Consider the following 14,696-nt stretch of genomic DNA (forward strand, 5'->3'; position numbering starts at 1 on the left):
GTGCTTTCAAAAGCAGGGCTATGTTCAAGAATTGTGAACTGTGCTCGTTATTCAGTTTGGGCTACTTTTCTTCATCATTCTACATGCAGAAGGTGGTACAGTTTTAAATAACCCAGCCGATACTTAAGCATTCTGCTCTTTTTGAAAGTTGTATAAAAAGGAATCATTGCTAACATCTTACTTTGTTTAGATTTTATAGGATTATCCATGTCCAGGACCTTTAACTGTGCTCTGAAGCTGTAATTCATGCCAGATAATACTATGATGTTTACAAGTTCAAACTAATAGTTTTCTTTATAATTCTCTTTGCAGATTCACAAACATTAGAATCACATAAAATATCCACACATGCAATTGAGAAGCAAAATAATATAAAGATGAGTAATCATTTTAGAATTGCAAGAGTTTCACCCCATTATGCCATTCACATTCCTTATGGTGACTTGGGGACCTTATAAGACATCAAAATAAAAATGAGACTTTTGCCACTTTATTTTTTACAGCTCAGAAAATTTAAAAGAACATAAAAGGAAACAGTCCAGGACTTCCCAGACTAAAGTGTGAATACCATCAGCAAATTCATGGCCTTGATTAAAGAACTCACCAGGAGTTCAGCTATTACATTCCATCTCGTTCTTCCTTGAATTCACACTAAGTTAATACAGATGGAATCAGGATTTACAATTAACAGCAATGTACTCTGTAATATTTTTGCTGCTTATCCAATAGACTGGCCTTTTTCACCAGCTGCAATGTCATCTACTTTAAGGACAAAACAAAGTAAAATAAAATTTCCTCTTATGTTCCTCTTAACGATCAAATTAATTTCTATACCAGGTACAAATGAAAACATGCCAAAGAAACCTTTCTAAAGCAACTAAGAGAATGGGATGCGCCGCTGCTGGGAGACTTAGCTCGCTTTTTAGCGATTTGGTGGGAAACAGATACAGTCAGGGTTAGCAGGGAGCAATGGCAGAAGCCACAAGTCAGTAAGCTTGAGGGGTGGAGATGGGGAAATAAATACTTTTGACTGCATTGTATAAAATCAAATTGCTGTCCAGAAGGCAAGGGGGTAGGGAAGGCAGCTTCACAAGCAAAAATATAAACATAAAGGGTAGCTACCAAGAGAGTCATGTTTCTCAAAGACACACGCCTGTCAGCTTTCTCCTGTGGAAAGGGTTAAAGCTTTTAAATGAACTGGTGTGAGAAATGCAAACTTAAAAGGACCAAAAAAAATGAATGTAGAAACAATAAAAGTAAGTAGCAGGACCGAGGCTACCTCCAGTTCTCTCAGAATTCCTGACTGTCCGCAGGTTTCCAAATCCTCCAGCGCTTGAGACCAGAAGTTCTCCTCTTGTTCTGTCTCTGCACTGTCGGCAGCCCCTGGAAAACTGTTGTCAAGAAACACAGGCTGGGTTAGGAACTTGCCAGACATTTTTTTGTTTTGTTTTTTGAGACGGAGTCTCTGTCTCCCAGGCTGGAGTGCAGTGGCGCAATCTCGGCTCACTGCAAGCTCCGCCTCCCGTTCACGTCATTCTCCTGCCTCAGCCTCCTGAGTAGCTGGGACTACAGGCGCCCGCCGCCAGGCCAGCTAATTTTTTTTTTTTTTTTTTTTTTTTTTTTTTGTATTTTTAGTCGAGACGGGGTTTCACTGTTTTAGCCAGGATGGTCTCGATTTCCTGACCTCGTGATCCGCCCGCCTCGGCCTCCCAAAGTGCTAGGATTGCAGACGTGAGCCACCGCACTCGGCCTTTTTTTTTTTTTTTTTGTATTCAGAATATCTCTCTTTCATCTCACACAAAATATAGAAAGAGTTATTTTGGATCTGGCTTTCTTCCACCTGTGCCCTCCAAGTATATTAGCTTCAGCAGAGGAACGCTTTAGGAAATGCAGTGTTGTGAAGATGGAAAGGATGGTCCATGGTCTTACTACCGGATTTCAGACTATTCGTGGCTGCTGCTAAATGGGCTGCAGCCACAGGGCCCTATTGGAATGGGATGGAACGTCGGAAATGTATTTCAGCTGCTATATCTACAAGGAACGAGAAATCAAATTTTTCTCTAAGAGAGAAACGTGTGTTTTTCCCACTTATTTAAAGATCATTATCAGTAAACCAAATGCTATCAGTTTTTATAAATTTCCTTAAAATGTTTTGGTAAGGAACAAAATGGTAAAATATACTTTGCTGAAAAGATGGATCCATGAGGTATCTTTAAAAAAAAATGTAACTTAATGTGAAACTAACTTTTAAAAGAAAGGAGAGGGGCCCAGTGCAGTGGCTCACGCCTGTAATCCCAGCACTTTGGGAGGCCTAGGTGGGCAGATCACTTGAGGTCAGGAGTGTGAGACCAGCCTGGCCAACATGGTGAAACCCTGTCTCTGCTAAAAATAACGAAAAACACAACAATTAGCTGGGCGTGGTGGCAGGTGCCTGCAGTCCCAGCTAATCGGGGGCCTAAGGCAGGAGAATTGCTTGAACCTGGGAGGTGGAGGTTGCAGTGAGCTGAGATCATACCACTGCACTCCAGCCTGGGTGACAGAGTGAGACCTTGTTTCAAAAATAAAAAAGTAGGCTGGGCATGGTGGCTCACACCTGTAATCCCAGCACTGGGAGGCTGAGGCAGGTGGATCATGAGGGTCAGGAGTTCGAGACCGGCCTGGTCAACATAATGAAACCCCGTCTCTAGTAAAAATACAAAAATTAGCCAGGCGTGGTGGTGCATGCCTGTAATCCCAGCTACTTGGGAGGCTGAGACAGGAGAATCACTCAAACCCAGGAGGCGGAGGTTGCAGTGAGCTGAGATGGCACCACTGCACTCCAGCCTAGGCAATAGAGCGATACTCCATCTCAAAAAATAAAATAAAATAAAATATAAAAATAATACAAGATAAAATTAAAAAACAAAAATTAGGCACATGTGGTGGCACACGCCTATAATCCCAGCTACTCAGGAGGCTGAGGCATGAGAATCGCTAGAACCTGGGAGGTGGAGGTTGCAGTGAGCCGAGATCTTGCCATTGCATTCCAACCTGGGCAGCAGAGTGAGACTCTGCCTCAAAAAAAAAAACAACAAAAAAAACAAAATAAAATAAAATAAAGGAGGGGGACCTACATGTCATAAGGGAGTGCAAAGTTTATAGAAGCAGCTTCTCCCCAGGTGCTACTACTGTTTTCATTAGGGGAAAGCCAGCTCTTGCCCTGTTGTGTGGTGCCCAGGCTGCCACTGGTCAGGCAGCTTTTAGAATCCTGCCATGTGGCCAGCATGGATGATTATGGTGGCTTTAAGAAGCCCATACTAACAATATGTGCCACTGGAAGTACAGAAGTTCAAATCTTGCCCACATGACCATGCAGTCATCTTGGATGAGGCAGCATTGGTTGAAAACCTTACCCACTGGCTGTGGACTGGTCCCAGTCTTCATTACTCAGCCCCACATCTGGGTAAGTCTGGCTTCGAGGCTTAGTGACTGGGGACAAGCTGCCTCTCTGTTTTGGACTCCTCCAGTCATAGGTGTTGAAATTGTATCCTGAGGCCTGAAAACTAGTGCCTAAAATATAAACAAGGTGTTAGCATTGGGCCCAAGGATTACTTAATCCATTGAGAAATGACATTGTTAACCAGTAGAGGAGTCAAATTATAACGGCAATGACAATAACAATAGTGAACACATAGTGTGTGCTTATTGTGCACCAAGGACTTCACCAAGTACTTCATTTTGAGCCATCTTTCTTCTTTCAGCCATCTTTGGAGGTAGATACTCTTATTATTTGCATTTTACAGATGAGGACACGGACGGCTTAGAACAGTGGTTTCAAGTACCTAAGGTTATTTGCAAACTTTCCTGGGAGTTCAAGTCATAATTTTTGGAGAATCGGTTTTCAGATCCTCAAGTTCTAGATGCACTTCTTCCCCAAACTAGCTTAGCTGAAATCTGCCAGTTAGTGCTCCCTTCTTATTTCCTCTTTCACAACTGTACTCCTGCCACTTTACAGACAAAAGACATATTTCTCATCCATTTCAAATCTTTTTTTTTCTTGAGATGGAGTCTTGCTCTGTCGTCCAGGATGGAGTACAGTGGTACGATCTCGCCTCACCACAACCTCCTCCTCCCGGGTTCAAACAGTTCTCCTGCCTCAGCCTCCCAAGTAGCTAGGATTACAGGAGTGCACTACCACAGCCAGCTAATTTTTTTTTTTATTTTTAGTAGAGACAGGGTTTTACCATGTTGGCCAGGATGGTCTTGAACCCCTGACCTCAGGTGATCCACCCACCTCGGCCTCCCAGAGTGCTGTGATTACAGGTGTCAGCCATCGTGCCGGCCCCATTTCAAGTATTTGAAGGTGCTTGAGCCCTGGGATATAAACTCCTAGTTGCCAAATCAAGGGATAATTTGGGAAAGACTTGTTCCTGTGATGAGGTCTGTTGGGAGCAAGGTCTTATTTCAACCAGGCACAAACTCACAGCAAGGCTTTCACCCCTCTCTCCCGTCCATCTCTCATGCTGCCTCAGAGAATTCAGAAGGGCAACGGATGTCAGGGATAAGGAGCCTGCTGTGTTTATTGTTTATTTGAATTGCAAAATGCTGACTTTTTTCCACCAGGGAGTTACCCATCTGATTAGCCTGATGGGTGAGACAGTGAGGAATGGCTTTGGCAATTATGTTACATAATGGACACTTTCCACAAAAGTATTTCCAAGCTGTAGTTCCAAGATTTTGATAGAAATATTTTAAAGCATTTTTACAACAAACTGGAAATTACAGTCTTTGCAAGTATTTATATTTTGTGAGAAAAACATTTAGACAACAACTTTTAGTAGGTGATGGGGTATATAGTTCTTCAAAATTATTTTGGGGGTTCAAGTGGGGCTCGATTGTAGGTCTGACTCCATAGCTTGTGCTGTAATCATCACATACGCCTTCATCCACTACCTCAGGTTGTGACTTGTGTGTGTGCATGTGTATTTACATGGATGCACTGGCTTGGAATATGATATGTGTTTCTTACTGGACTTAAATCATTTAATACAGCAAACAGACCTGTACCCGCATTTTCAGGTACAGTTAAATAGCCTGATCGCGTAAGATGATTCTGTCTCCATGATATCCCTGCTTCCTCTTCCCCATTCACTTTCTTTCCACCTGTTGTCGAAGCCTCTAATGCGATTTTTGCTACTAGTTTAAAGCCCAAGGAAAGCAGGATATCTGAAGGATAATACTCTCTGATCAAAAGGATTTGATCTCAAGAACCCAGGGCAATGCCTATCACCACATGATGGAAATACTCTAAGAACCTTCTATTTTAGGACACCAAGGATTAGAGGACCTTGGAGCAGAGGAAATATTTACAGTTCAATATCTCATTCTTTTTTTCCTAGGTAATTGCAGAAGTGTGGTTAGCCATCTGGGAAGAAGTCTTATGAATGCAGTTTTCTGTCAAAAGTGTTGACTTAAGGAAACACAGATGTGTCTTCTCTTGAAGGGGAACTAAGTAGCTGTGAATTTCATCCTGGCTGCCTCTGATGGACTAACCATTTTCTCCTTCTGAACCAATCAAACCAACCCCAAATACATGAAGTCTCAGCTTTTATAATACGAAGAGTTTGGGGAAGCCTGTACCTCACTTTCTTTAACTGGTTTCAACCCTCAACCTTTCAAAGAGCCAATGCTAATTGGTGGTGTCTTCCTGGAATATCCTTTTCTGATAAGCATTAACCCCAATGACCACTGAGTTCCCTGGTGAAATTTCAACATTTTAGACTGATTTTCTTTCCAACTGTTGTATGTATAATAAGTAGTTCTTGGAGACTTAGGCAAGAGTGCAAGAATGGGCTTGAGCAGATGTGCACCACCATCAGTAGGAAACTGCTAACCTTGAAAGGCATGTGTATCTCTAATAAGGATGCCTTGCCTTAATAAGCACTATTAAGTGATTATTGCATTACAACAAAGCAGAGAAAGAAAAGGGGATAAGATTCAAATCTCTGGGTGAAATGTAAAGTCAGAAAACCTGATCCCAGCCGGGTGCGGTGGCTCACGCTTGTAATCCCAGCATTTTGGGAAGCCGAGGCGGGCGGATCACGAGGTCAGGAGATCGAGACCACGGTGAAACCCCGTCTCTACTAAAAATACAAAAAAAAATTAGCCAGGCGTGGTGGCGGGCACCTGTAGTCCCAGCTACTTGGAGAGGCTGAGGCAGGAGAATGGCGTGAACCCAGGAGGCGGAGCTTGCAGTGAGCTGAGATTGCGCCACTGCACTCCAGCCTGGGCGACAGAGCGAGACTCCGTCTCAAAAAAAAAAAAAAAGAAAACCTGATCCCAGCTCTTCTCTAGTCTGTGCTATGCTGACCCAGAGATTAAAGTAAGAAAAGTTGACCAGATGCGGTGGCTCATGCCTAGCACTTTGGGAGGCCAAGACAGGCAGATCGCTTGAGCGTAGAAGTTTGAGACCAGCCTGGGCAATCATCTGTCTCTACAAAGAAAAAAAAGACAAATCCCAAACCCCCCAAAATTAGCCGAGCATGGTGGCGCATGCCAGCTACTTGGGGGGCTGAGGCAAGAAGATTGCTTAAGTCTGGTCGTTGAGGCTGCAGTGAGCCAAGTTTGCACCACTGCACTCCAGTCTGGGTGACAAAGCGAGACCCTATCTCCAAAAAAGAAAAGTAACTGGGCATGGTTATGCATACCTGTAATACCAGCTACTTGAGAGGCTGAGATAAGAGGATCCCTTGAGCCCAGGAGTTCGAGACCAGTCTGAGCAACATAAAAAGACCCTGTCTCAAAAATAAATAAATAAACAAATAAATAAAACTTAATAAAAGTAAGAAAAGACCAAGGTTCAAATCCTAGCTCAGCCACTTTCTCACTTCACAGCCTGGCCAATTAACCTCAGTGTAAAATGGGGATAACAATAGGTACTTTACCAGGTTAATAACAGAATGAAGAAGAATGAATGCACACCTTATGAAAGTGCCTAGAACACAAGGAGGTTTTAATGAACACAGATGCCCATTGTTACTACATACTAAGCCTTTCAACCTCTCAAGATCTGTTTCCTTATCTTTAAAGTAGGGAGACAAGGAAAAGAGGTAAGTCTCAGCATTATTAATGCAGTAAACATTTGGGTGTCTTTTAAGTATCAGATACTATATATCAGGAACTAAAATGCAAAGGGAAATAAAACTGATTCCTGTCCTCAAAAACTGCATTGTTTGGTATATGTATAGGAGAAGGAGAAGAAAGAGGCATAGAAAGTGAGTTCTAGTAGCATGTGAAAGTGTCATCCTTTTAGTCTTAATACACTAATATGGAAGGACAGAGACAAGTTTGGGGATTGGAAGGTGGGTCATGAAGGGTGCCAAAGGAAAAATGACATATAAGCTTGGAGTTAGATACCAGGTCAGCATTTACTAGTTGGAACTGTTGGGTAAGACAGTGCATGGTGGGCACAATAGCTCATGCCTGTAATCCCAGCACTTTGGGAGCCTGAGGCAGGTGCACCACCTGAGGCCAGGAGTTCGAGACAAGCCTGGCCAACACAGCGAAAGCCTGTCTCTACTAAAAATACAAAAATTAGCTGGGTGTTGTGATGCATGCCTGTTGTTCCAGCTACTCTGGAGGCTGAGGCAGGAGAATCTCTTGAACCCGAGAGGCGGAGATTGCAGCGAGACGAGGGCATGCCATTGCACTCCAGCCTGGGCGACAGAGTGAGACTCTGTCTCAAAAACAACAACAACAACAACAACAAAAGACAATGTTGGCCAAGTAGAAGAGAGCCTGGTAAAGGTGCAGTCAGGGTAAACAGGGCCTCGATTGTATCAGTGGGTCTCTGTTCTACTCCTAAGAAGGGAAAAGTATTCCAGGAATATTCTGGGCTCTCTTACCATGTGTACTTACTTATTCCTCCCCGTAGGAGGAATGTGATTTATCCAACTGGTGAGTTTTGGAAAAGAACACTGTGCATGTCACTCAGCCCATTCCTGGCTTATTCTGGACCCTTTCTCTCCCACTGCTGCTGTGCTGTGTGGTAAGCAAGCCTGGGTCACAATCTTGGGGCTCTCTGAGCTTGATGGAGGCAAGAAAAGGCATGACTAGGCAGCTAGATAACCATGGCAGACTACCTGTTGCTCATCAGAACATTCATTCTCTTCTTTGTCCTTAGTACCAGAATACCAGTTTCGGGGTGAGCAAATTATTGCTCAGACTAAAACTATACTTCTTAGCTTCTCTCAAAGCTAAGTGCAACTTAGTGAAATGTTCTGGTCAATGACATAGCTAAGGGGACTTCTGAGAAGGCTCCTTACATCTTTGCTACTGCTATCTGGAATGCAAATGAAATTGCTGGAGCCCCAGTAACTGTCTTGGACTACAAGGTGACCCCAAGGATGAAAGTCAAGTGCTAAGCATAACAGAGCCGAAATATTTAGAAGCATGGGCCTCTGATGACACTGTGGAGTTACATACCAGCTCGAAGTGCCTGCTTCTTTATAATGTAAGTCAATGTATTGTTAGAGTTTTCAGTTCTCTTCAGCTGAACCTAATCTCATTGATTGGTAATCAGTTCAGTTATGGTTTGCTGTGTATATCTGACTTGTGTCTTATTTAAATTTCAGTGTCTAGACTTGGGTTGAGGGTAGGAAAATAATTATCCTGATTCTGGCTGCAGGACCAATCCAGCTTTTTCTAGCAAAAAAATAAAATGAAATGCTGATATTTTAATCCCTAGCTGACTCTCATTTCTATTTCTCAATGGATTTGAAACCGATTAAGAGGTTAATTAACATATCAAAATACCTAGTGTTATCAAGGTACCAAAATGCAAAGCTTGCTTAGAGAATAGTGAGATATTCCGGGTATGTGCACTAAAAGGTACTGCAAGGAAGTGTCAGCAGATGGACTGACAAAGTATTTGGGGACTAGATTACAAAGAACCCTGTGTTTTAAACGGAAGACCCTTGACTTTATCCTGTAACAATAGATAACCATCAAAGGAGGGTTTTTTTGGTTTAAGGGAGTGGCATGACTAGATTTGGTTTTTCTAAAGATTATTGATAGAAATGTGAGAAAAGATGCTCAAAGTAAGAAGATAAGTGAGGAAGGAGTTACCATATTTCATCAGGCCTGAAACAAAGGCAGTGGCAATGGAGGGACATCAGAGATGCTAAGTGAGTAGAGGGAGTGAGATACCTGGGTCCTGATGACACCATGGGAAAAATAAATCCTGATGTTGCTTAAATGCCATCATTTAAATTTTGTTTTGTATGTAGAAGAAAATCTTTAAATCAGCTCAACTTGACCTTTAACTGATACAGCTGGCTGGTGATATCATGATTTAAAGAGGGAATATCTGAGGAAAATTATGTTTCGGTATAAGGCAAACCTGTTGCCATTACTGATAAAAAGTTAACAGGCCCTGAGGAATATTCATTTACACCAGGAGTCAAGCTTAAAAGCCAGGGAATAAATGAGGCAGCCCAGGTGTAAGAAAAAATCAACTGCCAGATAGATAATGAAACTTTTGTTGTTGTTCAATGATGGTGTAAGCACATGAAATACACATATAATATTGGAAACTACATTTTAAATTAAAAATTGATAAAATAAATAGATTGAAAAAAGAAATAATATTTTTTAAATGTACTGGCCAGGCACGGTGGCTCAGGCAGGGCACAGTAGCTCACGCTTGCAACCCCAGCACTTTGGGAGGCTGAGACGGGCAGATCACCTGAGGTTAGGAGTTCAAGACCAGCATGGCGAAACACCATCTCTACTAAAAACACAAAATTAGCTGGGCGTGGTGGTGGTCACCTGTAGTCCCAGCTACTTGGGAGGCTGAGACAGGAGAGTCACTTGAACCTGGGAGGCAGAGGTTGCAGTGAGCCGAGATCGCACCATTGTACTCCAGCCTGGGCGACAAAAGCAAAACTCAGTCTCAAAAAATAAAATAATAAAAAATAAATAAAATGTATGGTCCTAAGTCATTTCTCCTTCGGATTATTTATTTATTTATTTATTTAGACACAGAATCTCACTCTATTGCCCAGGCTGGAGTGCAGCAGCATGACCTTGGCTCACTGTAACCTCCACGTCCTAGGTTCAAGCAATTCTCCTGCCTCAGCTTCCTGAGTAGCTGGGATTACAGGCACGCACCACCACACCCAGCTAATTTTTGAATTTTTAGTAGAGACAGGGTTTCACCATGTTGGCCAGGCTGATTTCGAACTCCTGACTTCAAGTGATTTGCCTGCCTTGGTCTCCCAAAGTGCTGGGATTACAGATGTGGGCCTGCGTGCCTGGCCTCCTTTGGTTTAGAATTGGCAACTTTTTCTTTTCTTCTTTATTTTACATCTGGGTTTCCATATCTGATCTTACACTTTGTATCCTAATGGGAGGTATAAAATTTAGTCCAGATTCCTTTCACTGATATTAATGTTTAGTTTTATTTATTTGAATAATGGAAAACAGGTCTTCACAAAAAATAGGTCTTTATTTGCACAAGTGGAAAATAGGAAAGTAGGTATTTCTGAAAGTAGATGGAATCTTGGTAGGATGATTTTTATTTTTAGGGTAACTATGCCTTAGATATTTGTAAAATTCTAACATTCCAACCTTGTAATATTTGGTTTTCTGTACTAATGCAGATTAATATTTGTAGCTTTTAATTCACATCCAGCATTAATTTAGAAAAGTGAACTAATCAGTGTTGGTTCATATTCATAAAGTTTAGAATTCAATTTTCGGGCCCGGCGCTGTGCTCACGCCTGTAATCCCAGCACTTTGGGAAGCCGAGGCAGGTGGATCACGAGGTCAGGAGATGGAGACCATCCTGGCTAACACGGTGAAACCCTGTCTCTACTAAAAATACAAAACATTAGCTGGTCGTGGTGGTGGGTGCCTGTAGTCCCAGCTACTCGGGAGGCTGAGGCAGGAGAATGGCATGAACCTGGGAGGCGGAGCTTGCAGTGAGCTGAGATTGCACCACTGCACTCCAGCCTGGGCAACAGAGCGAGCCTCCATCTCAAAAAACAAAAAAAGAAAAAAAAAAAGAATTCAATTTTCATCTCCACAATTTTGGGACTGTAGCTCTTGCCATTACTTTCATTCTTGGAAACCAATTTTAGTACAGGAAAGTGAGCCAGTTAATTCCCTGCCAAATTTGTTTTCTAAAGACCCAGTTTTGTGAAGGATGAGAAAATCAAATCATATGTTTGTGTAACTATTTGTAATTGATCATGCCAAGAAATATTCAAAGTATTCAGATGAGGCTGTGGTCTGAATGTCAATGCAAAGACAGTTCTCTCTTCTCTCAGAAATCACCTCAAGACAAAAAGTAATGACAAATAACAGAATGCACACCCCATCTTAATCACAACTAGAGTGTTCATGTAATCTCAAACCATAATACATAAGAAAATACATAATACATAAATTCAGTGGAAGTCAAATGGGAAGGGGGTGGTGGTGTTAAGAAGTGGAGAGAAGACACCTATGGCCAGGACTACCAAACTACTCTTTGGTAGACAACTCAGTCTACCAAAGCAGGGGCAGTGGCATGAGGCAAAACTCCAATGCTTTGGAACACCAGTGTGCACTGCATGGCTGGTAGCAGAAAGTACCTGTGATCCCATCTGGCATCAAGGTAAAGTCAGGGAAAGAGAACACATGTCACAGACTGAAGGGAGCAATAGCTCAATGAGGCAGGGTAGCAAAGAGGAATTCTGTTTCGTGAGCAGCCTGCTGTTGCTGCTCTCTGGTAGCTGGGGAAGAATTTACTCACACATACCATGCTGGAACTGGGGTACATTTGGTAGCTTGGAAACAGAACCTCTAGCAGCTTCCAGTTCAGGGAGAACTCATCTCATTCAGTGGTGAGCAGTAATTGAAAAGGAATTGGCATAACATGTATACCCAGTAAATATCAGACAAATGAGAGCAAAGGCATAGAAAAACAAAGCGATAGCAGATGAAGAATACTCATGAGAAAAAGCCTGGTTCAGAGCAAATGATAAACATGACGAATCAGAAATAATCACAAAATTTAAAAAATACACAGCAAAGCCATCATCTCTATAAAACAAGAGATCAAAGCAGAAATATAAGAACTCAAGAGAAATTGGGCAAGGCAAGATGATGATGAAACGTGAGCTTGTAGAGATCAGAAAAGAAACGAAAGAGAAAAATAAAACCCTGCTAATGAGTAGAGGAGGATAACACTGGGTTTCTGCTCTGTGCTATCCTCTGTATGATTTGTATTTTTTAATGACATTAAATAAAGTTGGACTCTGACTGCACATGTTGGTGTCCTTTATCAGTTATCATCCTTATGAAAACACAAAGAAGGAATATATCCTTATAAAACGATGAAAATAAATCGTACATCCAACTTAAGTCATAAAAGGAATAAAATTTAAAAGGAACTGAAAGAGTTAGTCAAATTAAAAGTAAAATTTTACGTAAAAAAAAAAACTAGAGTAAAACTAATAAATAAATGCAAGAGTCAGTTCTGTGGGAAAAAATAAAAACCAAACAAAGAAATCAAATAAACTGTTACTAATTGAATCATGGGGAAAATAATAAAACCATAAATATACCAATTAAGGAACAATATTGTGGATATAATTATAGAAACTGAGAAAATAAAAAATTAAAAAGGAGATTAATTATATAAAATACATTTGACGGCTGGATGAAATAATTTCATTTTCTGAGAGAATACAAATGATCAAAATGACCTCAAAAGGGAGAAAAATAAGATAGAAATGTAACTATCTGAGTTGAGAGTCCAAAGTTACAGAGCACAAGAGCTATTCAGCCGGTGAGAATGGCAGTCTATGTACTACCACCAATTTGCCAGTCTCCTCTTGTATTGACCTTTGCTAAATCCAAGTAAAGCAGTCAAAGGGTTTTCTCAGAGTTAGAAGGAAGAATTAATAAGATGCAAGGAGGCCAAATGCCTAAGATTTTGATAGGGCAGAAGGGCATGAGGCATCTAATGGGCAAGACAATGTGGAGTAAAAGAAGCTGACCTGGAGGCCGACTGGAAGAAGTCAGCCACACAGCGGAACTGAGAATCAGCCCCTTGTGGGACTTCCTTAAACACATCCCTTCTTTCCCCACAAGGTTTCGTCATGCCATTCTATTTCCCTTTTCACTAACGACGTGATAGGGCCACTGTTTGTTTATTTGTTAACTGACTGTCCCTTCAGCTGGGTAACCTCTTCCATGGGAGCAGAGACCATGTCTCCTTTGTCCAACAGTGTATCCACATGGTCTACGGGCCTGATATTAAGCCAGTCATTACATACTGGTTGAAGGAATGAATGGAGCAAGCTTGACATTTTAGAGAAGAAGGAGAGAACAGTAGGGAATGTTGCTGCAAAGACATCGATTTCCAGCCCCAGAAGGAAGATGTGCATTACGGAGGTGCAACAGTCTCCTGGGAACGAGGCAACTATTACAGCCTTAAAGGGAACAGAGAGAACGTGGAGGGGCTTCCTGGAACAAGGCAGAGAGCCTGCTGAGAGGCTGGAGGGACAGGTTGGAGAGATAAGCTGTATCTCACAACATAATATTGAATAGGAAAAATAAAAGTGTGGTTCTATGCTTTCCTTTTATTTTTGTTTTAATTTTTTTTGAGTCGTAATCTTGTTCTATTGCCCAGGCTGGAGTGCAATGGCATGATCTCGGCTCACTGCAATCTCCGCCTACTGGTTCAAGCGATTCTCCTGCCTCAGCCTCCCAAGTAGCTGGGATTACAGGTGTGTGCCATCATGCCTGGCTAATTTTTGTATTTTTAGTAGAGATGGGGTTTCGCCACGTTGCTCAGGCTGGTCTTGAACTCCTGACCTCAGGCGATTTGCCCACCTCAGCTTCCCAAAGTGCTGGGAATACAGGCCTGAGCCACTGCACCCAGCTGTGCCTTGCTTTTGAAAAGTCAACCTCACAAGCACAATCTGGAGAGATGCAGTTTAACTGAATATCACAGGTAAAGAAAAGAAAAAAACGCATTCACAAGACTGAGATCTTGGTAAACTGTAAGCACAAAATGAGTGACAGATGTGCCATGACCACTAAAATTCTTATGTTGAGGTAGGTGTCATTGATCAGTTCTCCTGTCTTCAATGATGTCAGTGACAAGCTTGCTTTGCTCCGGGCTGTCAGGCTGTTGTGTGATTTTCCTTTCTGAATGCTACACTTTAACAGGTACATAGGTAAACTGAAGCACATTCGTAAGGGAGGCCCACAGGATGATAGAGATACTCGTCAGTAAATTATAGAAGACACAGTTAAAGGAACTGGGGCTATTTTGCTTGGAGAAGGAAAGCCTCAACAGAGACCCAATAGCTGTCTCCGAGTATCTAAGGGGCTGTCAGGAGAAGAGGCTTTAGTCTAGTGCAGAATGACCTTGAGGGTATAGCCAGGACTAAAAGGCATACTGCAGCTCAATACAAGTGAGAGCTTCAGAGTCATCAGAGCTACGTGGAGATAGGGGGCTGCCTCAGCACAAGGAACAACCTGTCACCTTGGGCATTCAAGTCCATGCAGCGTGTCTTGGCGTGCAGTGAGGCAGGACCTGGCACCAAGGGCTGCACTGGACATCAGACTAGCTGACTCCTAAACCCTTTCCAAACCTGAAATCCTGCCTTCAGCTTCCATGTTCGTTACAAGAATTAATGTGGATTAGTTATGCGAAAGTG

At 42.2% G+C, this 14,696-nt stretch overlaps 1 protein-coding gene across 12 annotated transcripts in view; it reads right to left on the bottom strand.

The window, feature by feature from the left end:
• Positions 1–14,696, bottom strand: part of GRIP1 (glutamate receptor interacting protein 1) — a 716,930-nt gene that overhangs the window by 28,988 nt on the left and 673,246 nt on the right. For 7 of the 12 annotated variants that reach the window (XM_055238452.2, XM_055238448.2, XM_055238447.2 and 4 more), the window contains 3 exons: positions 3,393–3,549; positions 1,280–1,391; positions 1,123–1,167 (listed from right to left, as the gene is read on the bottom strand). In XM_055238452.2, the coding sequence (XP_055094427.1) occupies positions 1,123–1,167; positions 1,280–1,391; positions 3,393–3,549 (314 nt within the window). The remainder of the gene's footprint in view (positions 1–1,122; positions 1,168–1,279; positions 1,392–3,392; positions 3,550–14,696) is intronic. The other 5 variants (XM_055238455.2, XM_055238451.2, XM_055238450.2 and 2 more) reach the window with 1 other exon arrangement.

Source organism: Symphalangus syndactylus, chromosome 13, assembly GCF_028878055.3.
Source record: "Symphalangus syndactylus isolate Jambi chromosome 13, NHGRI_mSymSyn1-v2.1_pri, whole genome shotgun sequence".
Taxonomy (NCBI): domain Eukaryota; kingdom Metazoa; phylum Chordata; class Mammalia; order Primates; family Hylobatidae; genus Symphalangus; species Symphalangus syndactylus.